This window comes from Thamnophis elegans, chromosome 14 (assembly GCF_009769535.1).
Source record: "Thamnophis elegans isolate rThaEle1 chromosome 14, rThaEle1.pri, whole genome shotgun sequence".
In the NCBI taxonomy this organism is placed as follows: Eukaryota; Metazoa; Chordata; class Lepidosauria; order Squamata; family Colubridae; genus Thamnophis; species Thamnophis elegans.
Genome location: NC_045554.1, coordinates 30,355,455 through 30,380,638, shown reverse-complemented (window position 1 = coordinate 30,380,638; position 25,184 = coordinate 30,355,455). Strand labels below are relative to the sequence as shown.

At 42.5% G+C, this 25,184-nt stretch overlaps 1 protein-coding gene across 1 annotated transcript in view; it reads right to left on the bottom strand.

Annotated features, from left to right (window-relative positions):
* PKD1L2 (polycystin 1 like 2) overlaps nucleotides 1–25,184 on the bottom strand; it is a 58,280-nt gene that overhangs the window by 24,559 nt on the left and 8,537 nt on the right. The window contains exons 9-27 of the mRNA XM_032231101.1: nucleotides 24,540–24,635; nucleotides 23,357–23,406; nucleotides 22,144–22,264; nucleotides 21,711–21,918; nucleotides 19,975–20,095; nucleotides 18,640–18,781; nucleotides 18,078–18,278; nucleotides 16,540–16,685; nucleotides 15,585–15,779; nucleotides 13,128–13,253; nucleotides 10,871–11,047; nucleotides 10,047–10,171; nucleotides 9,012–9,138; nucleotides 8,563–8,694; nucleotides 7,129–7,354; nucleotides 5,932–6,125; nucleotides 4,283–4,513; nucleotides 3,762–3,863; nucleotides 1,042–1,220 (exon numbers count right to left, since the gene is read on the bottom strand). Of these exons, the coding sequence (XP_032086992.1) occupies nucleotides 1,042–1,220; nucleotides 3,762–3,863; nucleotides 4,283–4,513; nucleotides 5,932–6,125; nucleotides 7,129–7,354; nucleotides 8,563–8,694; nucleotides 9,012–9,138; nucleotides 10,047–10,171; nucleotides 10,871–11,047; nucleotides 13,128–13,253; nucleotides 15,585–15,779; nucleotides 16,540–16,685; nucleotides 18,078–18,278; nucleotides 18,640–18,781; nucleotides 19,975–20,095; nucleotides 21,711–21,918; nucleotides 22,144–22,264; nucleotides 23,357–23,406; nucleotides 24,540–24,635 (2,899 nt within the window). The remainder of the gene's footprint in view (nucleotides 1–1,041; nucleotides 1,221–3,761; nucleotides 3,864–4,282; nucleotides 4,514–5,931; nucleotides 6,126–7,128; nucleotides 7,355–8,562; nucleotides 8,695–9,011; nucleotides 9,139–10,046; nucleotides 10,172–10,870; nucleotides 11,048–13,127; nucleotides 13,254–15,584; nucleotides 15,780–16,539; nucleotides 16,686–18,077; nucleotides 18,279–18,639; nucleotides 18,782–19,974; nucleotides 20,096–21,710; nucleotides 21,919–22,143; nucleotides 22,265–23,356; nucleotides 23,407–24,539; nucleotides 24,636–25,184) is intronic.

Below are 25,184 nucleotides of genomic sequence, written 5' to 3'. Positions count from 1 at the left end.
CCTTCCCTGGGAGTGGGAAGGGAATGGAGATTTTACAGTATCCTTCCCCTGGAGTGGGAAGGGAATGGAGATTTTACAGTATCCTTCCCCTGGAGTGGGAAGGGAATGAAGATTTTACAGTATTCTTCCCCTGGAGTGGAAAGGGAATGGAGATTTTACAGTATCCTTCCCCTGAAGTGGAAAGGGAATGGAGATTTTACAGTATCCTTCCCTGGGAGTGGGAAGGGAATGGAGATTTTACAGTATCCTTCCCCTGGAGTGGGAAGGGAATGGAGATTTTACAGTATCCTTCCCCTGGAGTGGGAAGGGAATGGAGATTTTACAGTATCCTTCCCCTGGAGTGGAAAGGGAATGGAGATTTTGCAGTATCCTTCCCTGGGAGTGGGAAAGGAATGGAGATTTTACAGTATCCTTCCCCTGGAGTGGGAAGGGAATGGAGATTTTACAGTATCCTTCCCCTGGAGTGGGAAGGGAATGGAGATTTTACAGTATCCTTCCCCTGGAGTGGGAAGGGAATGGAGATTTTAAAGTACCCTTCCCCTGGAGTGGGAAGGGAATGGAGATTTTACAGTATCCTTCCCCTGGAGTGGAAAGGGAATGGAGATTTTGCAGTATCCTTCCCTGGGAGTGGGAAAGGAATGGAGATTTTACAGTATCCTTCCCCTGGAGTGGGAAGGGAATGGAGATTTTACAGTATCCTTCCCCTGGAGTGGGAAGGGAATGATGATTTTACAGTATCATTCCCCTGGAGTGGGAAGGGAATGGAGATTTTAAAGTATCCTTCCCCTGGAGTGGAAAGGGAATGGAGATTTTACAGTATCCTTCCCTGGGAGTGGGAAGGGAATGGAGATTTCACAGTATCCTTCCCCAGGAGTGGGAAGGGAGTGGAGATTTTACAGTATCCTTCTCCTGGAGTGGGAAGGGAATGGAGAAGTATCCTTCTCCTGCCATGCTCACAAGCCATGCCCACCAAGCCACGCCCACAGAACCAACAGTAAAATTTTTGACCCCCACCACTGTTCTGTTCCCTCTCTTACATACCAAGCAGGGCTCGTTCCTGAATTGTCATGCCACAGTCTGATGCTCTGTAGTTCGCCAAGAGGAAAGAGGGTGCATAAGAGAAAGATATCCATACCCCCTCGCTCAAAAACTGGGGTGTCGGGGTCCACCAAATGATGGGGCTCACTCTCTCCTTCCTGGCCATACAAGGTGAGAGTCACCTGGAAGAGAACAAAGGATGCATAAGAATTGCTTCACTTCCTCATGTATTTCATTTACGTATGGTTAGTCCTCAATTAACAATCGCAATTGCATTTCAAATGTTTTTTGCAAAGTGATACAATTCTTAAGTGCGATGTGCCTTATTTTATACTACTTTTGCCACAGTTGTCAAGCATATCACTGCAGTTGTTAAGTGAAACATGTGGTCATTAAGCGTATCTGGCTTCCCACACTGACTTTGCTGGTCAGAAACTGGATAGGAAGGTTACAAACGATGATCCCGGGACAGTGCAGCTGTTGTAAATGCAAGTAGTCCTCGACCTATGACCACAATTGAGCCCAAAATTTCTATTGTTGAGTGAGACATTTATTAAGTGTGTTTTTATGACCCATTTTATGACCTTGCTTGCCACAGTTGTTAAGTGAGTCACTGCAGTTGATAAGCTAGTAACACGATTGTTACGTGAATCTGGCTTCCCCATCGGTTGCAAAAGGGGATCACAAGGCTTTGGGAAACAACAACAGTCATAAGTATGAACCAGTTGCCAAGCATCTGAATTTGATCACATGACTGTGATCAAAATTCGCATGTGTGAAAAGTGGTCATAAGTCACTTTTTTACAGTGATGTTGTAAATTTGAATGGTCACTGTTGTGGCCTGGCAGGAGCCGTTGGAGCTGCCACCAGACTCCAACAGCGAGGGTCCCTATGAGTCGGCCCTGGAAGATGTGGAGGACCCTGGACAGGGTTCCGACTCCGAGCAGGGTGCAGAGAGACTAGTTGGCCACCAAGTGGCACCTGAGCTTTGGCTCAGTGGGGAGGAGACAAGAGAGAGTGATCCAGAAACCACCTGTGAGTTGTTCTGGGATGCACGCCGTCGAAGGGCTACTCAGCGTCAAGAACAACTATGTAATTACAGGAGGTAATTACGCTCAGCTGATGCTCATTAAGCTCCTCTCCAGATTATAAAAGAGACTGCTTGTGCCACACCTTTCTTGCAGAAATCAACATTAGGAACTAACGAGAAACAAACATGGCAGGCTGGATTGCTGCCAGAGTTTGTTTGCATTGCTGCCAAGGTTTGTAGGACTTGCTGCCAAAATGCTTATCTCTTTGTTGATTTGGCTTTCAGCCAACGAGGGTCTGGACTTATTAAAAAACATTCTCATTTACGTTTGTCTCAGCTTACATTCCTGGACGGAGGAGGGGGGTCAGAACAGGTCCCTAAATGAACTGTTTTATGTTGAGAACTATATGTGCATGCCAGTTGTCAAGTGCCTAAATTTTGATCCTGTAACCATGGGGTCATGCTGCCATGGGGTCGTAAGTTTGAAATGTTCATAAGTAACTTTTTCCTATCCTGTTGTAACTTCAAATGGTCGCTTAACAAATCAATGTAAGTTGAGGACTACCTGTACTGTATGTAGGATTCCTATTTGTCTATCACTACTTCCTGTTCATCTTCCTTCTAGCAAATGACAAGGCATGAATGTCTGAGGATCAGACAAGAGTACACTATACAGATAGATTTTTTTTCACTTTTGTTTTTATTAATTAAAGATTTGGGTGTGCACATGCCATACTAAGTGGGGAATGCAATGAGGAGGAAAGGAAGGCTTAGTTCTGTGTTGTGGCCCAACAGGAGCCATTGGAGCTGCCGATGGACTCCGATAGCGAGGGACCCTATGAGTTGGCTCTGGAAGACGTGGAGGACCCTGGGCAGGGTTCATACTCCGAGCAGGGACCAGAGAGGCTGGTTGGCCACCAAGAGGCGCCTGAGGCATGGAGCAGTGGTGAAGATCAAAGGGAGTTTGTCCCTGACGCCAGGCAGAGATGGGCAGAGAAACGGAGGCAGCAATTACGGAGACAGACTCATAAGAGATAATCAAGCCCAGGTAGTTGTGGCTTGGCTCCTCTCAAGAGAGTATATAAGAAGAGACTTTGGGAGGAGACCTTTTGCAGGACCCAACCGTTCATACTAAGCTGGAGAAGCTCTTGTGTGTATTGTATCTCTTATCTGTGGGAGTCTGGGTTGCTGCCAACGTCTTGCCTGTGAGTAATTACTGTGAATAAAGTGTGGCTAACAGTAAGCTTGTGTCGGCGTTACTCACCGAACGGAGGGGGGTCAGAACAGTTTTGTAACCTATTCTCATCAGAAAGATGCCCTCCACCAGTCTATCAACTTTTAATGACCCCATAATCCGTTGCGGGGTGGAGTCTGGGCAACTGAATGGAGCTAGCAGAGTGTTTAATGGTCAGATGCTCTTCCTGTCACCAATGCAGAGTTTTGTTCAGAAGACATATTCTCAGATATATTCTGTGCCCAGAGAGAAAAATATTTGCCTCTACCTAGGATTGAACTCACAGCCTCCTGATTGTGAGGCAAGGGCTCCATTTCTGGGCCACCACACCACTCTTCTCCTCTACCAGTCTATGGCTTGGTGATTTAAAGGAACATTCTCTCTGGTGCATATTTAGACTCTGGATAAAATAAGTGCTGTGGCTCTTTTAAGCCACAAGATTTGGCACTCCATTGCTACCTTAGAGGTCGTAGCTGCACCTCGCCGATGTCCGGTATAAACCGTCACTAGATAACGATATTGAGCAAAAGGATCATTGTCTTCCAGGAGAGTTATCTTCACCTAGAGAGAAGTAATGCAACATCAGGAACAACCAGGAGATGAATAGAAATATGTAAATAAAGACGGGAAGATTTCTTGCTGGATCAATGTCAGCAGGTTTTAAAAATGTATATTGTCCAAGATCTATACAACTGAAAAGAGGACAATCTTCCATGGTGGCTTCTTGGATGAGAAGCGAAACGTCTTCAAAAGGAAAAAAAACAAGAAAGTCTAGTTGCCTCCTGAAAAGGCGCCTTTGGGACAACCATGACCTGGATGACTCCATAGCCATATCTCCATAGACTTCATGAATGGTAAATAGGCCATGATGGTAACCATCTTGCAGATTCCATAATGGCTCAACCTCTCTTTACAATCAAAAGGGAATTCTTTGTATTGCAAAAGCAACAAAAGCTAGGAAGACACTATCTACAACTTACTTTGGCATCATGTTGGATGTCTTTTCTTCTGGCCCAGATCAGAACCAGAAGGTAGATCAGGAAGATGCAGCCTACCGTCGTCACCACGATGGGGTTGTCCACAAAAGTGGCAAACAGCTCCACAGTTTTGCTGACATCGATGGTGTTTGGCATGACAAAGAAGGAGCTAGCAAAGAAGGTCAGGTGGTTACAGAGACACTGAGTATCCCCAGGAGTAGTTTTGGGACCAACCTAGAAGCCAAAGAAGAGGTGTCATTTTGATCGCTATCTCTGTCTCATCTGTACAGTCACAGACTTCACGTAGATGTTTGGGGTCTTTGTTTCCATATCTGTCAGTGTGGTAGGTGAAGTGCCCATCTGGAAGAAAGGGTTGGATCTGAGCCAAGGTCATAGATGGATTTTAGGGAAGGCTGATAGTTCAAATCAAAAAGTACATGAGGAGAAAAGGAGAAGAAGCTAGAATGCTCTGTAACAGAGGTAGTATTCTTGCTGGTTCGCCCCTGTTCAGGTGAACTGGTAGCAGCTGTGGTGGGAGGCTCCGCCCACCTGCCCAGACATCATCAAGGACGCTCTGCGTATGCGCAGAAGCTCCACGGGTGAACAAAGCGAGCACGCATGCGTGTGCTCTCCCAGTTCTAAACCAGTTGCAAAAATAAAAGGAAAGCATTACTGTTCTGTAAAGTGGCGCATACATTTTCATAGATATAAAATATAAAAATAGAAAGGAAAAGCAGAGAAGAAAGGATTTTTCAGATGCTGCAGGATATGTTTTATGTGGAATGGTATGGAGGAAGGTCCCAGCCTGTCATGCCTAGAGAGTCCCAAGCTGGAATGTGAAGAAAGATCAAGATAAAAAGTCTTGTGAACATCTGGAAAGGCCAGGAGTGTGTTGTGTGTATGGAGATTTTGGAACATTATGCATTGAAGGCCTTGTTTGGCAGCAAGGGCTACTGGGGGAAAGAACTCAGAGGCATTCCAGTAATAGTAATTGAGATAAGGAGCAGGCGATGAAGCCATAATCAATTGCTTATTATGCGGGGAAAGAGACATTAGGTGGAGAAACGTTAATTAGGTTAAGTTTTGATTTCACACAATCATAGGGCTAGAAGGGATCTTGGTGGTGTTCTACTCCAACTCCCTGCCCAAGGGAGGAGTCTTTTTCATTCTTTCATTTTCTTGCTTTTGTTTTCTATTATAGAAAGCAGGCAGAACTGGAGGTGTCATCAGTTTAGAATCCTTGCATTGCCACAAGAGACTCAAGTCCAGCTCTCCTTGAATTCATTGGCCCTTATCTAGCACCAAGGTAGTCCTGACCATTTGTTGACTAGATTTTTGTGTTTAGGCTAGAGCAATAAATCTTTCTAAGCTACAATTCACCTTATGGTCCTGATCCTTTGTGTCTGACAATAAAGAGCTACACACGTTTATCTTTTAGGTAAGAGAAACAGTTCACTTTCAATAACATCTTCATTTAAAATCAGGTTGTTTACTTTTGACTGAGAGGGGACTAAGTTGTTCATAGCCTGCATTCTCCAGAAACATTAGCAATATAACTCTCAGCATTCAAAACTTGCAGTCCCAGTAGATCTAAAAAGTCCTCACAGCAGGCCAAAATATGTATTCCAATATTTCTACTTCTCTCTACTTACACGGCATCCGTAGCTATTCCAACTCTTTTGGTGCTCATCCCAGAATACACACTTGGACACAAAGCAAGTGATGGAGATGTTCATTTCATTAGAAGCAAGGAAGTCCAGTTCTGTGTCTGGTCTCACTACAAAATAATACATTCCTTCTCCAAAGATCAAATCTTCTGAATGAAGCACCCAGGAATAAACCTCATCTGAGTTGCCAAAAACAAACAAAACAAAACAAAAACCATTTGTTAGTTGTGGTTTTTCCACAAATTCAGATTCATTAAATATCATTATGGCCACACAACAATGAAAAAATAATTGACACTCATTACAAAATAATTTACCAGTTTTTGGATTCTAAAGAGATCAAATCTGAGATAGGTAGGTAGGTAGGTAGGTAGGTAGGTAGGTAGGTAGGTAGATAGATAGATAGATAGATAGATAGATAGATAGATAGATAGATAGAGATAGAGATAGAGATAGAGATAGAGATAGAGATAGAGATAGAGATAGAGATAGAGATAGAGATAGAGATAGAGATGTGCATATACATACATATACATATACATATACATATACATATACATACACATATACATTGCTCCTGGAAGCACCAAGCCTGAAGATGACGAATGAGACTTCGTCGAAACGTCACCAAGACACCTCCAATTTTACGCAGGAGAAAACCCGAATAACTAGAGACCTACATACTAACATCCGCGAAAACCTCCGAAAACAAATACATATACATATACATATACATATACATATACATATACATATACATATACATATACATATACATATACATATACATATACATATACATATACATATACATATACATATACATATACATATACATATACATATACATATACATATACATATACAAACTTAAGGGTCCAATTTTAGGCTGGGGGAACTCCTAGAAAGAAAATTGCACTGAAAGTTAACAATTTCATTTTCAGAATGCTAATTTTCTATTTTTAATTAAACAGGAAAAAAAATGAGACAGGTTAGGAAAACAGGTGGATTCAAAGGACACAATGATATCATCAAATCCCATTCTGAGAAGACCACAGAACAATGTCATAATGTAGTTAAAAATATCGTTTTAGGTCTGAGCCAAGCCGTTATGGGTAGTCATTATGGCTTACTCAGCAAACCATGATTGACAAGTTTTTAAAATGTGCAATTTTATTTTACCTCTGGTATTTCTGTTGTGAGGAAGATGTGCCACCAGTTCATGATCAGTCTCGTTAGGAAGGTAGTCATATCCCAAATAAAGGATAAGTGGAATATTTTGATCCATCTCCAGGTAGATCACTAGAGATGAGTCTGCTGAAGTCACATTGACTTGGACAGCTGTGAAATTTCCCAGATTCAATATAGTCTTGTCCTCTTGAGTTGCAGGACTCCTGGGTAACCTTATCTATGGTTAAAGTTAACCAATTAGCTCTGGAGATCCATTCATACCTTGAGAGCCTTAAAAATAAATCACAAGCATTTACACGTGAAAGGATAGCACTAACCATAGTCTTACTCGGTAATTTACGCCAACTTTTTATAAACTTAAGCAGGGGTGGGCTTCAAAAATTCCACACCCTGGTTGGGCATGGTGATGGCTGGGGTGGTGATGGTGGGCACAGTAATTATGGCCGTGGCAATGGTTGGCATGGCCTAGTCAGCCTCCTGCACCACGGTGCGGTGGCCATTTTTGCCTTCCCCAGGTTCCGGAAGCATTCTTCAAGCCTCTGGGAGGGTGAAAACTGCCTCCTCCAGGCCCCGGAGGCCCTCCGGAGGGCCATTTCTGGCCTTCCAGAACTTCCAGGAGGTCCATTTTCCCCCTCCTCATGGACCTTGCACTTACTTCACATCCAAAACAGGCCGTGTGGAGACTCCTGGGAGAAGCGTGGTGGAGTGGGGTGGGCGGGGCCAGCCAGGGATGTAATTTGGAGGTTCTCCAAACTAGCTATAATGTTATCTACGGGTTCTCCTGAACCCGGTCAAACTCGTAGCAGCCCACCCCTGAACTTAAAGGATAATGGGACAAATAAGAAGGTGCTCCTGTCTCCTAAATATTGAAGAATGGAGGAGAGAGTGAATAACTTGAGGAAGAGAAAATGGAGGGATGTGGAGAGATGTAGAATATTGGTAGAATATTTAGTCTTTTCTCCTCTGATCATTCTCAACTCTGTATTACTAAAGGTTTAACAGAAGAACTACAAATGTAGAAGAAGAAGAAAAGAACCATCAGGATACAGGACAAATTTGTCTTCAGCAATCCCCCTAAGGTGTCAAACTCAATTTCATTGAGGGCTGCATCAGTGTTGTGTTTGACCTCGGGGGGGGGGCATGGCCGGAGTAGGCATGGCCAGGGGTATGTGGCCAGCTCAACGTCACTCATCGGGGCTCTGTTTTCAACCACAACGGCCTCCTGCAGCCTCCCTGCCAGCGAAAACAAAGTCCGGGTGGGCCATACTTGTCCTTCCTGAGCTCCATTTTCACTGGTGGAGGCACCACGGGCTGGTCCTTTGCTGGGCCAGATCTAAGCACCCTACGTGTCAGATCTGGTGAGCGGGCCTTGAGTTTGACACCCCTGCTCTAAAGGGTGGAAAGCACGCAGAGAATAAAAATTACCTCAATATCTTCTGACAGGTCATAGACTGGAATGACCAGTCCATCTAGGCTGGTGAGAGTCAGGCCTCCAACTGTTCCATGGATATCAAATGAGTCACTTGAGGAAAAGGGATTCACCGAGAAACTCACCATCTGCAAGAAGGAATACTTAATGGTCAACATTTCTTCAGATCAGAGCCAGTCCCTGTCTCTCAGCCCTTGGAAGGATGCAATGGCAAATCACTTCTTGCCAGGAAACCTGCAAAAACCTTTCCAGAACAGTCTCCAGAAGTCCATCTTGATTTGAATGCACCAAAGTAAAAACAAAAAAAGGAGAGACAGCCATATGGACCATCACTGCCATTTCTATATTTAAATTCTGAACTAAAAACGAAGGGACATTTCAAGACCCAAGAAGGAAACCCATCTTCCCAGAGCAAAGAAACCCCCAATAAAGGTGCAGAACTTGCCCTGATGTCCACCGTCTCATCGCTGTCTCCCGAGATGCTGAGAGAAGAAGCAGAGGGGAGCGTGAAAGCAGCGGATGTGGAGTTGGAGATTTTAATGGCCGTGCTGTTGACATTCTCGGTCTGCAACCTTTACACAAAAAAGGGTCAGAAAACAACACAGGTGAGAAGACAAGGCAGAAAAGTAAACACACGGATCCTAAGTGGCAGGCTGCCCTGGGAGAAAGGACTAATTTTATGAGGAATGGCTCCTCCCTTGATCTTCTTTTATGCACCCTTAAGAGGAGAAATAAGAAACAAATGAGAATTTGAGTTCATAACACTCTGCAAGATAGAATGTGGCTGTTTGACTTTGGGTTTTGTTTAATATATTGTAAGGATCTGGATAATGTTATTAACCATTGTTTATTATTTTACATGTCATGCAATGAGGGAAGGGAAGGGAGGAAGGAAGGAAGGAAGGAAGGAAGGAAGGAAAGGGAAGGGAAGGAGGGAAGGAGGGAGGGAGGAAGGAAGGAAGGAAGGAAGGAAGGAGAAGGAAGGAAAGGGAGGAAGGAAGGGAAGGGAAGGCAGGGAAGAGAAGGGAGGGAGGGAGGGAGGGAGGAAGGAAGGAAGGAAGGGAAGGGAGGAAGGAAGGAAGGAAAGAAGGAAGGAAGGAAGAAAGGGAAGGGAGAAAGGGAAGGGAAGGGAAAGGCTATTAGGTGAGACCAGAGATGAGCAGAGATGACAAGTATTAGATAAACCGTAGTTTGTTTCTAGATCTCCAGCTTAAGGAGCCTAAACAGAAAATCTAGGAAATCATTCTGAGAAGCTACTTCTAGGAAAACAAAAAATGCTAAGTGAAATCAGTCTATTTTGGGTATAATACAGTGCATAATCTCAGAAAGGCACTTTATGAAACAAACTAGGATCTTTCCTTCCTTCCCTCCCTCCCTTCTTTTCCCTAGTGGTCATAAGAAAGTTTGCAGCCCAGATAGGGTGTCCATGATATAATATGTCTTTCCTAAATAGAAATGGAAAACAGTTGAGAGGGATTACCTGTTGATATACATAGCTGCAGAAGGAGCTTTTAGCACCAAAGGCTCACTGTCAGGCAATTTTCCAAAAAGAAGAGCACTCTGAAGGTTTTCAACTGTGGTTACAAGTTCTTGCGAGACTGAATTCTATGGCGGAAGAAATAAACAAATTCTGTAAGAGTCCTTTATGTCAGGTAGAACGGAGTCCCCTAAAAATATTCCAATGGATACCAGTGTCCCAGGGGTGGGTTTCTCACCCCGTTCCAACCGGTTCGGTTGGAACGGGGCCGGCGGCGTCCTCATGCACGCGCGCGGTGCACGCATGCGTACTAGTGTCTGCACGACGCTCCAGCTGCTCCTGGACGATCGCGCAGGCGCTGTATGCGTCCTGCGCATGCGTGGAAGCGCAGAACTCATCAAAACCGGGTAAGGACCATGGGCGGGCGGGCGCGCCCTTCGCCGTTCCCGGAAGTTACTTACTTCCAGATTCGGCGACCAACCGGTTCGCAGGGACCGCCATGAACCGGTTGAAACCCACCCCTGCAGTGTCCCCACTTTCTATGATATCCATCAAACTGTTATCTAATGGAACATTGTTTTAAATTTTGGATGCCTCTAACCATTTACAAAGTAGGAAATGGGAAACCACACCATAAATTTCTAACCTGTCTTAGAAAATACATGCAACCTGCTAAAGATAACTGTGGGTGAAAAGACAAGCACCTATTTTATGAGAGAATCCAGAACATGCCCTCCATCACTTGGGACCATAACTGGTGAGCAGGAATGCCAACAAGATTTGCAGAGTAAATGCAAGGCAACACACAAGATTCACCACACCCTCACCTGTGCCACCTCAGGGACAAAGACTTCTGTTCCATTCTGCAGAGTAGCTTCCAAGACATTGCTGACTGCACTGAAAAGGTAGCTGGCAGCTTCCTTGCGCTTTAGATGATCTCCATCTTCTGTGTCCACCACCAGTAAGGATTCACTAACACTCTTCAGAGTATGACCAGCTTCCACCTAGAGAGGAGAAGAAGAGTCTGTAGGAACCATAGAAACTATGGTTGCCTGGGCGAAAATCTTTGGTTATAATGTGGAATTGGCTAAATGGGAAAAGCTTTGGACACTTAATTGGAAACGAACAATGGCCACGGCTTATAAGGAAAATCTGTATAAAATGTTCTACAGATGACATCTTCCCCCAGCGCAGCTCTCCAAAATGTTTAAAAATTTGGTCCCAAATTGTTGGAAGTGCAAAAAAACACCAGGCACCTTTTTCCATATGTGGTGGACATGCAATGAGGCAAAAAGATATTGGAAACTTATGCAATCATGGCTGGCACAAATGGTGACAGAACAAATTCTGTTCAAACCAGAAATTTTCCTCTTAGGCATAATACCGGAGGGGTATAAGAAAGATGTGCTCTATCTAATTATACATGTATTAACTGCGGCAGGAATAACCTATGCTCAATATTGGAAAAAAGAAAATAGCCCATCAGAGTTAGACATAATTAGGAAAATTTCGGCCTGTGCGGAAGCAGATAGGCTCACCCTTGAACTAAAAAATAAAGGGGAATCGGAATATTATAAGGTTTGGAACAGATTTTATTATTGGTATAAGACAAGATGACGAGACTGGAACAAATTGTAAATAATGGAATTGGATGGAAGGATAGATAATGTATTAAGTAGGCTGACAGCTAATGGATGAGATTATCTGTATATAATGTGATTGTACTGTCATAATGGCTTCGCTGTGCTAAATGTAAAAACAATAAAAACATATTTCTTTTTTTTTTTAAAGGTCTGTAGGAGATGACCAGGCTGGGACTGAGGGAGGGGTCAACCTTGTCATCAGTTTCAAGTCCCATTGCTCTCAGAAAAGAATGAAGTCCAGCCCACCTTGAATTCTGTTGACCCTTCTCTAGTGCCAATATGCTTTGATTGCTAATAGTTCCCAATAAAGGAAAATATTTGTAGCTCAGGGTTGAAATGAGGGGTCCTCAGAGTACTGGTAATATTACCTAGTTTGGGTAATGATGAAACACCTGCAAGAAAATAACCAAGCTCAGAGAGCATTAAGGACCCCTCATTAATATTTCAGATTCTTATACAGAATATAGGAAATCCTCGACTTACAGCAGTTCATTTAATGACTGTTCAAAATTACAATGGCACTGAAAAATGTGACTTATGATTGTTTATTAACAGTTACGATCTTTGCAGCCTCCCCACGATCATGGGATCAAAACTTTGATGCTTGGCAATCAACTCATATTTATGATGGCTGCAATATTCTGGCATCATGTGATCCCCTTCTGCAACCTTCTCACAAGCAAAGTCAATGGTCAAACCAGCTTCACTTAACAACCGGTTTGTTAAGTGTTATATAACTTATCAACTGCAGTGACTCACTTAATAACTGGGACAAGAAAGGTCATAAAATGGAGACAAACTCACTTAACAAATGTCTCACTTAACAACAGAAATTTTGGGCCTGTCTATTATTATACAATCTTGCCATGTTGATGATTAATACTTAAAAGGTAAAGGTTCCCCTCGCACAGATGTGCTGGTCGTTCCTGACTTTAGGCGGCGGTGCGCATCTCCATTTCAAAGCTGAAGAGCCAGCACTGTCCAAAGACGTCTCCATGGTCATGTGGCCGGCATAACTAAATGCTGAAGGCGCACAGAACGCTGTTCCCTTCCCACCAAAGGTGGTTCCTATTTTTCTACTTGCATTTTTACATGCTTTTGAACTGCTAGGTTGGCAGAAGCTGGGACAAGTAACGGGAGCTCACTCCGTTACACTGTGCTAGGGATTCGAACAGCCGAACTGCCGACCTTTCTGATCAATAAGCTCAGCATCTTAGCCACTGCGTCCCTCTGATTAATGCTTTACTTCTAAAAGAAAAATAAATGAAATTGTTCCTATACACTTCTTCTTTGTATTCCCCCCCTTTTTTTTAACCCCCCCCCCTTTTGCAGGCTGTGGAATATTATCTGAAATAACCCATATTGAGCTTCTGACCTCCTTGTTACATTCTAGGTTGCTTTATCCTGAGGTCAGAAGGCACCTTCTGAGCTGCCTGCTCACCTGTGCAGAAGAAGACAGTTCTTTGCTCCTGTACGTGATTTCCATGAGGACTTCTGACATTTTGAGGGCTATCTGCATTGATGTGACATTAACCACGGAAAGGGTTGTCAGCATAAGCTCTCTAAGCTTGAGAGAAAAAGGAGAGACCGTGGAAGGAAGGACACGTAGAATAACACATAGAATCCATTGATTGTCCCAAAGGTGCCTTTTTTTTCAAGAGACAACTGGACTTCCTGGTTTTCCTTTGAAGACGTTTTCTTATCCAAGATGCTTCTTCAGCTTTCAAAGAGAAACCAGGAAGTCCAATTGCCTCTTGATAAAAAGCACCTTTGGGACAACCATGACCTGGATGACTGAGAATCTCCATTGACATTGCGTTGATTAATTATTCTCACTGTCACAAAATTTCTCCTTAGTTCTAGGCTGGGTTTCTCTTTAATGATCTTCCACCTGTTACTTCTTGTCCTGCTCTCAGGTGTTTTGGAGAATAGATGGACCCTCTGTTCTCTTGGACAGCCCCTCAAGTGCTGGAACACCACTATCATATCATCCCTAGTTCTTCTTTTCACCAGACTTGGCATTACTAGGGTTCTGACCTAGATTTCCCCAGCAGCACGAAGCCGAGTCCTCATCCTGATAAACTCCTTTTATTTAATTTGCAATGAATTCCTCTACAGCAAAGTCCCAGCCGACAGTCTTTCAAGATAGTTCACAATTACCGACCTTTATCAGGCTTGGAGAGTGGCCAGGCCAATATCTTTCAGTCACTGCAATATTTGGCAAGAATGCAGGAATGAACTAATTATCTTCTGAAAACACCCCTCCCCTGTCGCTCCTCTTTTATTCCCTATGGGAGGGGTCATTCATCGTCCACCTGTGGCCTTACTCCCAAGTCGACCCTTGTTCCTGAGCTGTTCCTTTCATCTGGCAACTCTGCGCATGCACACACTGGGAACAGGGCCCAGCTGTTCATCTGCCTCACTGATGTCTGACTCTGAAGGCAGCTGATAACTGTCAGACAGCTCTGCCCCCTCTCTGCCTCCGACACATCTGCCCTCTGCCCTCATCAGAGCCTTCCCCAGACTCCAGGACTGGCCCATGTTCCTCCCCAATCCCCTCACTGTCTGAATCTGCTGTCAGTTCCGCTGGCCACTGGCAGGCCACAACAATTGTTCCCTCAATTGTTCATCTAACAGTTTAGCCTCCAGACCCATCACCATCTTTGTTGTTCTTCTCTGTACTCTTTCTAGGGTCTCAACATCACAGAACAATAGAAGCATAACTTACTCACTGCAAGGATTTTACAATGGCTGCTTGCTACTTAAATTCTTTTAATATCTCCACAAAGAACTTTGTTCCCACCAAAGTCATCAGTTCTCCTCTAACAATTTTTATTATATAAGTCACCTCTCCAAACACCTTGTCCAGCTTCCCTTCCTGACATTTCCCCCTGTTGGTTCTAGTTAAAAAACTTTAATTTATCTCATTTAATTTCTCTCTTATTTTTCCCAAATGGTCTCAGGGCCATTTTTTGAATCAGATTGTAATGGTTTTTTGGGGGGTGGGGTGGGGGTTAATCTCTATGCTAAAAGGGTTTATACACATATAGTCCAATATATCCCTCCAAATATTATCTTTTTCAATATAGTTTTCTCCATATAGACATGCTCACGAGGGTTCTCTAAATCACACATTTTTGTTTACCTTTTTTTAAATGTACTTCTTGATAAAACGATCCTTAACAAAGTCATGGTTTTTGTACATTATTTTAATAAAGTTTAGTTTAGTTTAGTTTGTTGCTATTGCACCTAGTACAATGAAATTAAATGCCATCTTCAGTGTACATTATAACTATAAAAATAAAACACAAGCACACATCCTTGGTGTGAATTTTTGTGTGATTGTGGTTCACCAGATTTCTAAAGGATAGCATAGATATGTTAAGGGTTCCATCATATGTAGTGACAAAGTTGTTTGTAATCATCTTATTGTTTCCTTCTACTTTTTAACCACAGCTCGATGTATAGATGATATTTCAATTCACTCCATGGTCTTCCTAGTATGATAACAAATTATTATGACCATTGTTGGGATTCAATTTTTTTTACTATCGGTTCTGTGGGAGTGGCTTGGTGGGTGTGGTGTGGCTTGGTGGGCATGGCAGGGGAAAGATACTGCAAAATCCCTGTTCCCTCCCAATCAGCTGGGACTCGGGCGTCAGAGAATAGATGGGGGCGGGGCCAGTCAGAGGTGGTATTTACCAGTTCTCCAAACTACTCAAAATTTCTGCTACCAGTTCTCCAGAATTGATTAGAACCTGCTGAATACCACCTCTGATTATGACCCTGAAATTGCTTTCCATAACTAAACTGTATACTTATTGTTTCTAGAACTAGTGGTTCTGAATCCAATGACACTGGAGCAAATGGTTTTGAGAGAGAAGCTCAAAAGACGAACCTCTTTCCGCGTATCTGTCCGCAGAGATGCATTAAAGGTGGCTTCTTTCCTTCCTTGATTAAGAACAGAAGAAACTGATTTATACAGCTGAAAGAGGGACATGCTGTTATTCTCTCCTTTTAGGATGCTGTTTGATTTTTCCAGAATCATGGCCTGCAAAGTTTGGTTCCCGCTGTTTATATCTTCAGGTTGAACCTGGCAAAACAAAATGGTTTAGGAAAAAAAACAGAGTTGTCTGTCCATCTGTCAAGGTTCCCAAGAGAATCAAAACTCTGAGGCAGGCATATTCCTCAAAGTATAGATTTATTAGGAACCAGCCGATAACCCGGCATTGCCCAGGTTATTTATTTATAGGGGGAAGATGTCTGGACCAAACATAATTTCTAATGTTGGATTTTTCTCCTTACCAGAGGGAGCCCCCTTGTGGAGTACTGTGAAGCCATTACCAGGGCAACTCCACTGCACTGCACAGTAGAAGCCATTTTACGCAGTATGGTAGAAGCCATTTTAAGGCACAACAGGCTGTATCTTAACAGAACACCCCCCAAGGAGTTTTAGGGGTATCTTACATCCACAGTATTTGTTTCCAGAGAGTAAGTCATCTGTGTACCAAGTTTGGTTGAAATTGCTCGAGGTGTTCCAGAGTTATGCTGGAACATACACACATACAGCCATTTTTATATATATAGATGTCATATTGGCACATTTAGGGAAAATCCGATTCTGAAAGAAGAGCTGACAACTTTGAAGTTTAAATGATGAATAGCCAATTGTTGTTTTTTTTTTAAATCCTTTTCTGAACTTAAAGGCACTAGGAAAGAAAGTGTCAATTTGTGGGGTGGGGACGACACAGAAAGTTGGTTCAAATCATTTCTTTCTCTCTGTCCTGGATTGTAAAGTCTATGGACACAAAGGCAAAAAGCTGGGAAGGTAAGCAAGGCCAGGTCAAACTCACCCTGACGGTGGCATTTGAATAAACAGCATGGCCATAATTATTGGCCACTGAAATTTTAATCTGTAGAACAAAGTCATTGTCTTCTTCTCCCAATGGAAGGTAGACCAAGGGTAGGGCTGGATCTTGTCCACAGTGAAGGAGGGAATCTGAAAAGAACAAGAAAGAAGGAAGTGGACTCAGATGGAAGACTGGACTCACCAAATGAAAAAGGAAGTTTCCTTAAGCAATTATGGAAGGGCTAATGACCAATCTATGTGTCCTTAAATTGCCTTTACATTATAATTTATCGACTATTCTCAGTGCCTTATCATTGAATGGAAACACACGTCATTGATTCATCTAAGAAAACAGCAGTTAGCATACAGCACTTCCCAATTATAGCCTTTTGCAGGATTTGCACAATTGCACTAAACCAGAGGTCTCCAATTTTGGCAACTTTACAACTTGTGGACTTCAACTCCCAGAATTCCTCAGCCAGCACATGCACATTCCTCAGCACATGCTGGCTGAGGAATTCTGGGAGTTGGTTAGAGACCCCTGCGCTAAACCATAATTGTTATTAAGCCAGGAGGGGACACCAAATTCCAGCCATGAAAATATGGCTGAAATCTTGTGAGATTGTGAAATCTCATCTGCGAGCATTTGTGCAGGCTTTTGTGAGGGTGTTCAAGTTTCATGCCCTCTCATTGAAATCTTGTGAAATTTCCCAAGAGAGTGATAAAGTCCTTGCATGATGAAATGTTTTTCCATGAGATATTAGGCTGCTTAAAATGTTTGAATTCCACAGACAATATTTAGGAGAATTGTGGGGTTCTTGTGGCTTTCGAAAGCATGAATTGCCAAACATGGGGATATGAGATAAAGAAAGAATTCAGAAGTTGCAGAAGGGCTCTTTATGCTGTCCTTGTCGAGATCCAGAAATCAAGACAGATGTGATGAGGATCTTCCAAGCAGTTTCCTTTATTGTTCCTCACCTATAGACCAAACTCTTCCTAAGCTAAAGCAGACTATGTCCCTCATTAAACCTATAGTCTGAGAACTGATAGGGAGAAGCTGCCTTAACTCTCTTTCTCCCACACAAATTGTCTAAACTTTGCTGTCTCTTGTTCCTCTGGAATGCACTCCCCTCCCTCCTGGGAATCCAGAATACATTCCACCACAGTCTTTTAGTTTATAGAAGGACCTTGAGCAGGGGCAGGCTGCTGGGGGTTCGCAGGGGTACTTACCGGGCAGGTAAGTGCAGGGCATGTGTAGAGGGTTGGGGACGGCACAAAATGGGCTAACCGGATGTTCGGGTCCGTTTCTGGCCTCCAGAGGGCCTCCGGAGCCTGGGGAGGCCGATTTCGCCCTCTTGAGGATTGAGGAAAGCCTCTGGAGTCTGGGGAGGGCAAAAACGCCGTCCCTCCACACCATGGTGCAGGAGGCCGACTAGGCCACATCCACCATGGCCATCCAGCAACCGGGAAGAGAATCCCTTGCTAAAAATTTTGAAGCTCACCCCTGACCTTGAGATTATCAACCCAATAACTGAGTCTCACTTGATTCCAGGTAGAAGCAATACATGAATGAAGAGCTCTCAATTGGAGGGCACTGGCCCAATAGGCAGGAAGATTGGCAGGAGATGGAGAAGCTGTTGAACACGGATCCTTGTGGAGGAGACACAGAACATTCTGGAGCTACCGGAGGAGGCACCGAGCTGACAATGTAGGTTTCTTCTCCGTATTTGTTCTCACTCACAGCTGGAAATTTTGGAAACAAGCAGCAGTGAACAATCGGTTTACTGTGATGTACATCATGAGGAATGGGCACTAAAATGTACCATGGCTCTTTTAAAATCAAATAAGTCTTTGCTAAAGAACAGGTTATTTTATTACTATTCCCGGCTACTAGTATTCCTTTCTTAACCTTTTTTTACTTGTTATTACTTTGAACAGAATAGAAATTGTGTTGATTTAGTATGTTATGTCTTTTTTCAGCTGAATTGCAACGTCTGTGGGGTTAACATAAAGCTACTTAAAAACTGCCAGTTTAAAAAATAAACCCACTAAACCAGGTAATAAATTGCTTCAAACAAAATATCCAAATTTTAGTGGCCAATACCTGTTGCTTTTATTTGAAAGGCTTTGCCATGCGATTGCAAAAACGAGCTGTTCAGGACAAGAACTTCAGTATCATTTTGAAGAAAACTGAGTGAGCTTTGTGGGAAACCATTTAAATTGCATCCTGGAGGCAGCAGATTAGACTGAGGAAGGAAATCAAAGGAAAGTTGAAGAACAACAGGAATTAAAAAATATCATTTTTTTTAGTAACCATCATCTTTTCCAACTAGGTCCCCTAGGTATGACTATTTCCCTCATCTCATCCTCAAATGGTGAAATTAAAATCTTCCTTCTTAAATATTCTTTTGGAAGGAATATACTGTATTTTTTGGAATATAAGACGCTCTGAAGTATAAGATGTACGTGGCTTTTGGGGAGGAAAACAAGAAAAAAATCTGCCTCTGCCTCCCAGCAATTTGCCTCCTTGCAGCAAATAGCCAGTTTCAGTTTCAGTTTCAGCACAGATTAGCACAAGCACCTGATTGTCAGGCCTCCTGACGATTAGCTATTTCAGCCTGCAGGGACTGCTATAGCCTATTGCTGCCTCTGCGCGGCCCATTTTCAGCCTCCCCATCCTGTTTTCAGCCTCCGAATGCCTCATTTTCAGCCTCTGCATGATTTTCCACCTGATCCGGGCAGCAGGGATCAGAATGGGTAGAAAATGAGGCACCTGGAGGCTGAAAACGGGGTGTACACAGCCAAAAATGGGATGCAGAGGCTGAAAATGGGAAGGCGACAATAGGCAATGGCAATCCCTGCATCCTGAAACAGCTGATGGTTGGAAGGCCGATCCAACCAATGATCAGCTGCTTGTGCTAATCAGGCTGTGCTGAAGCTAAAACTGAAACTGGCTGTTTCAGGGTGAAAACTAGATGCACAATTTTAAAGTAACAGAATAATAGAGTAGAATAGAATAGAATAATAGAGTTGGAAGGGATCTTGGAGGTCTTCCAGTCCTGCTCAAATCCTATACCATTTCAGACAAACGGCCCAATCTCTTCCTGAAAGCTTCCAGTGATGGAGCATCCACAGCTTCTGGAGTCAATCTGTTCCATTGGTTAACATTTTCACTGTTAGCAAATTTCTCCTTAATTCTAGGTAGAACTTAGTTCTATCTTCCTAGGCATAGTCATACTATTGTGAATTTGCTAAAAGTGAAAATCAGGAATCCACTCTCTGAAAAATCACATAGTATACTTCTTTATAACCCTAAGTTGATCATCCAATATGTCCATATCTCTCGAACATTATTTGTTCTCAGAGGGAACGTTATTCTCTAAAAAAAAAAATTCTTTTTCAAAGTGTGACATTTCTGAGGTGGTCATAATACCCTTACCTTCTTTTTGAAGGAGTGGTCTAAATACCACTTGTAAAGTACAGACTTTGCATCTTCCCTCATTGAGACTCTCAACATAACATCTTCACTGATATTCACAGGATTGCAATTCCTCTCACAACTAGGAAGAACCAAAGAAAATGGAATTAATAAACTAAAAATAAGCTCCTGCTGAGAAAATTAACTGATCCTACCAAAATGGCATGAGGTTAACCTCAAGATGACAGCTGGGTTTTTAAGCTTTTTTCTGCTGAACAGTGTTTACCCAGAGGTAGCATATAGCTGATCTCTCTTAGCAACATACAGATTCAATTTTTCAATATAACTAACTTTTTAGTGGTTCACAACTTAAATATGGTTTAATAAACATACAAGAAAAAATATTGGAGCTGGTGCATTTAATAGCCTAACTGGATGCACAGAGCAGAGAATGCTAATCAATATTCTAGGTCACTTGATAATGAGATGGACAGCATATAAATTTAGTAAATAAATCAATAAATATTGTAACTTGTCAGTTCAGAGAGAGTTCATACCATCCTTAATACAAAGGCATTTTAACTCACTGCTACAGTGTTTATTTGACAGTCACAAACCATACTCTTCAATCATTGACACCTTGTTCCTCTATAATTTTTCATAACCATGTTTTGCTGAATGATTCACAAAATAAAATAAAATAATAAAATAAAATAAATAAAATAAAATAAAATAAAATAAAATAAAATAATAAAATAAAATAAAATAAAATAAAATAAAATAAAATAATAAAATAAAATAAAATAAAATAAAATAAAATAATAAAATAAAATAAAATAAAATAAAATAAAATAAAATAAAATAAAATAAAATAAAATAAAATAAAATAAAATAAAATAATAAATAGGACAATAAGGTATGCTCAATACCAGATGGGCACATAAGTCGTGGGTTTCTGTTCTGACCCCCCCCTGGCCTGTGAATAAACCAGGCTTGGCCGTTTGCCCCTATTTAATTACTGAGATAACGAATCCTTTGGCTGATGGCCCAGACAACTCACATTTAACAGAATATCTTGGCAGCAACCCAGATAGTTCAAATGAAGCAATGCAGATAATCCTAATGAACAGACACGGCTAGAATACAAACAGATTTTCTTCACCACAACGGTTGTTTCCTGCAAATGTCCCCTCCCAATGCCTCACTTATAAAGTCTCTTGGGAGGGGCCAATCCACAACCACCTGTGCTTAATTATCTTCTATGAGACTGCCTACAGAGTTGCTTCTTCCGTTTCTCAGTCCTTCTCAATCTAGCATCAGGGACAAACTCCCTTTGATCCTCCCCACTGCTCCATGCCTCAGGCGCCTCCTGGTCGCCAACCAGCCTCTCTGGTCCCTGCTCTGAGTCTAAACCCTGCACAGGATCCTCCACATCTTCCATGGCAGACTCATATGGTTCCTCACTATCCGAGCCCATCAGCAGCTCAACCAGATCCTGCTGGGCCACAACAGTTTCAATATAACATTTAGGTCTTGTCGAACAGAACAGCAAACAAACAACATGTCTTAGTGAGATTTGTGAAGCAAAAAGGACCATAATTCATGAATATCAGGGCCTGCATTCACAACAATAATTGGGGGACTAGAAAGGTGTCCCCTCCCCACCCCCCTTTTTTTTTTACAATCAAACTGATTAACTTTCTAAAGAGGTTTCTCCCCATCCCATCTTAAAGAACAACAATGCAAAGTTGCCACACCTGATCCTCAGCCTCAGATCTTGCTTTGCTGTGATGTACAAGCATTGCTCGTCCTGCTTCTCCTCTTTCTCTGGGCTTTTCACCACAACCTTCACTGTCACTGCAGAGCTGGGAGGAGGCAGGCAGTTGGGTGGAATCCGGATCTCTCTTTGCACAGTGTGGATAGATTGTTGCTGCACACATTCATCCCACTGAGGCCAGCAGAACCCTGCGGAGGCAGTTTTTCAGCGAAGTTATTTGCACTTTCTTATCTCCCCCAGGACCAGAATAAATGTGATGGCCCTGAGTTATCTCAGAGTTAAAGTCATTTCTTTTGTCTGTGTGTGTTTGAAAAAAGATTTCCTGGGTTAATTCTACTTTATTGTAAGGCTACATGATCAGAATCTTGCCTGTGAAACATGGCAAGGAAGCACACTGAGAGACAGACACTTACCACAAGACCAAGTGTAGAGTGAATTGTTGCTGTCAGTCTCAGGCCAACCTAAGATAACTGTGGCGAAGACACCGGCATGGCGGCTGGGTAAAATGTATATCCTATTTTCCTCCTTGTCATCCTGAAGGCACAGAAATGAGAGGAATTAGGCACAAATCTATCTCTGCAAAGTCTTTTATCCATGGCAGGAGACAGACGCTTTCAAACGTCCTTACTTAACAGGCATAACCAAATAACATAATTAAATAGCGTAACTTTATAAATAATATAACTTCTTTTGCAGCCTGGATTGAACTGCCTCTAAGATATAAATGACTATCAAGTACGGTATTTCTCTCAACTGTTGTCTATGTGTGTCTAATATTCCATTATATTCCCTTAATGTCTTATAGAGGAATAAGTTTGGATAAATTGGATTAACTTTTTCTAAATAAACCAGTAGAGGATAAGGTAAAGGTTCCCCTCGCACATATGTACTAGTTGTTCCTGACTCTAGGGGGCAGTGCTCACCTCCGTCTCAAAGCCGAAGAGCCAGCACTGTCCGAAGGTATCTCCATGGTCATGTGGTCAGCAAGACTAAATGCCAAAGATGTATGGAATGCTGTTACCTTCCTTATTTTTCTACTTGCATTTTTACATGCTTTCAAACTGCTAGGTTGGCAGAAGCTGGGACAAGTAATAGGAGCTCACTCCATTACACAGTGCTAGGGATTCGAACTGCCAAACTGTCAACCTTTCTGATCGACAAGCTCAGTGTCTTAGCCACTGAGCCACTGCGTCCCTTCAGTAGAGGATAGAGGACTGCATATCTGATTTAAATCACTTGAAGGATTTGGATTCATTACAATTTTAAAAAATTGTGAGAGTCTAGACATTATTTCAATAGGTCAATGGGAATTTTGCAGGGGTCTCCAAACTTGGCAACTTTAAGACTCGTGGACTTGTTAGAAGAGTCTTTTTCAAACTTAGCAACTTTAAAATTTGTGGAACGTGTGGAAATGTCCACATATCTTAAAGTTGCCAAAGTTGAGAAACACTAAGTTAGGGGCAACACTTGCAATATTACATTGTTCACTGCACGATTATAGTCTGTCTTACTTTGACATACAAATAGCATCATTAAAACATTGCTAAAATAAATTTATCAGTAATCTATCCCTTCTATCCACTATTTTATGCACTTCATTTTCTTCCAGATTTCCCCAGTACTCACAAGTCTTCTTTTCTCATTTGGGCTGGATTGTTCTTCATTCACCACAGGATCTGTTGGGGCCAAGAACATAGTAGAAGATTTAAACTTCATCATTCAAGATAGGCTTGAATTTATCTCTGCAAAACATGGATGTTGCTAAATCTGGACTTCTGCCTAAATCTTTTTCAACACTGGTCTTGGGATCACAGTATATGTAACAGCAATTTACCCGCTGAAGTTAATCTTGAAAGTCCCCATTGCTTTCTTAAGCAGTTTTATCTGAGAATCCAATCTGAATTGGTCACTGAGACCAACTTACACTTAGTTTTCTGGGCTTTTGGGCACATGCTGGACAGAGGTGGTATTCAGGCGGTTCGGACGTAGCAGAGATCCCAGCTGTATGCTGTCTTATTTAGTCATGTTTTTTAGACCAAGCGCATGTGCGGAAGGCACACAAGCAAAGTATCAGGCCTGCAGCCATCTTTTCTTTTGGATCTTTGGCCTGCCACACGTTCTACTATGCATTTTCTATTGTGGGAAAATGGGAGATTGTAGGAGTGAGATGCGATGTAGCCATAACAAAATTCTTTCTAGAAAGCCAAGGTCATCCTTTGTCTTTGCACCTCTGCATCTGACCGGAACTGGATGGGTGGAACTGACAGCATGGCAGTGGAAGATTGGACCATGTGATGGACTTGTAGGTGTGGGGGCAAGATCTTAAACTTTCAACTGGGGGGGAGAACCAGGATGCTTTCAGATTCTGGTTTTCCCAGATGTGCCGACATGGCTGTCTTAATAAATTAGAACTTTGAGCAATTCTTTGCCTTGGACTCTGATTTACTTTTGGATGCTATCAGGAACCCTGACACAAAGCACATGCGCGGAAGGCTGGGTGCATGCACGGAAAGTGCATGCATATGCAAAGCGAGTGTGCAAATGCAGGGCGAACCGGTGGTAAAAATAAGTGAAACCCACCACTGGTGCTGGAGCCCATCCTCTGAGAATTTCTCTCTCACCAGAATGTGAAGTGAGAAATTCCCTGAGGATGGGCCCCATCATGAGTCCAAAAGCTCGGAAGATTAGACCTTTGGTCTCAGTCACCGACCCAGATTGGATCCTGTAAGATTATCCTGGTTATTTGCTTTCATTCATGAGTTTTATCCTACCCAGTTCCTCCACCATACAATCAAGGTCCCATGATTACCTTTTTTGTGAGAACTGTTAGACACTGTGACAGTTCCAACGTCGACACTCATGTTTGAGAAGCCGTTCATCACAAACACTTTGACCAGAAAAGTCCCTGAGAAGAGCACATAGCAAAAAATAATAATAATGAAATAGAGTAAATGAGACAGATTCACAATTAAAAACAAATCTTGAATGACCATAGGTAAACTTGGCTGGGTAGAAGGTCTTGGTGTTTCAAATAACTAGAGAGGATGGACGGTAGAGACCACGGCAAGTAAAGTCTGATGAATAAAAAGTTTAATATGACAGCAAAAGTTTAACATTATGGTATAACTTGGAAAAAGTCAAATGAATGAACTTTTCATCCCCAATACCAGGGGTGAAATTCAGCAGGTTGTGACAGGTTCTGGAGTTCTGGTAGCGGAAATTTTGAGTAGTTCAGAGAACTGGCAAATACCACCTCTGGCTGGTCCCAGAGTCGGGTGGGAATGGGGATTTTGCAGTATCCTTCCCCTGCCACGCCCACCAACCCACGTCCACAGAACTGCAGAGGTGGGTTCCTACCAGTTCGCACCTATTCGGTAGAACCGGTTCGTCAAATCTATTGAACCGGTTAGAAGAGGTTCCACCAGTGGACCCGGAAAGCAGGCCACACGTACAG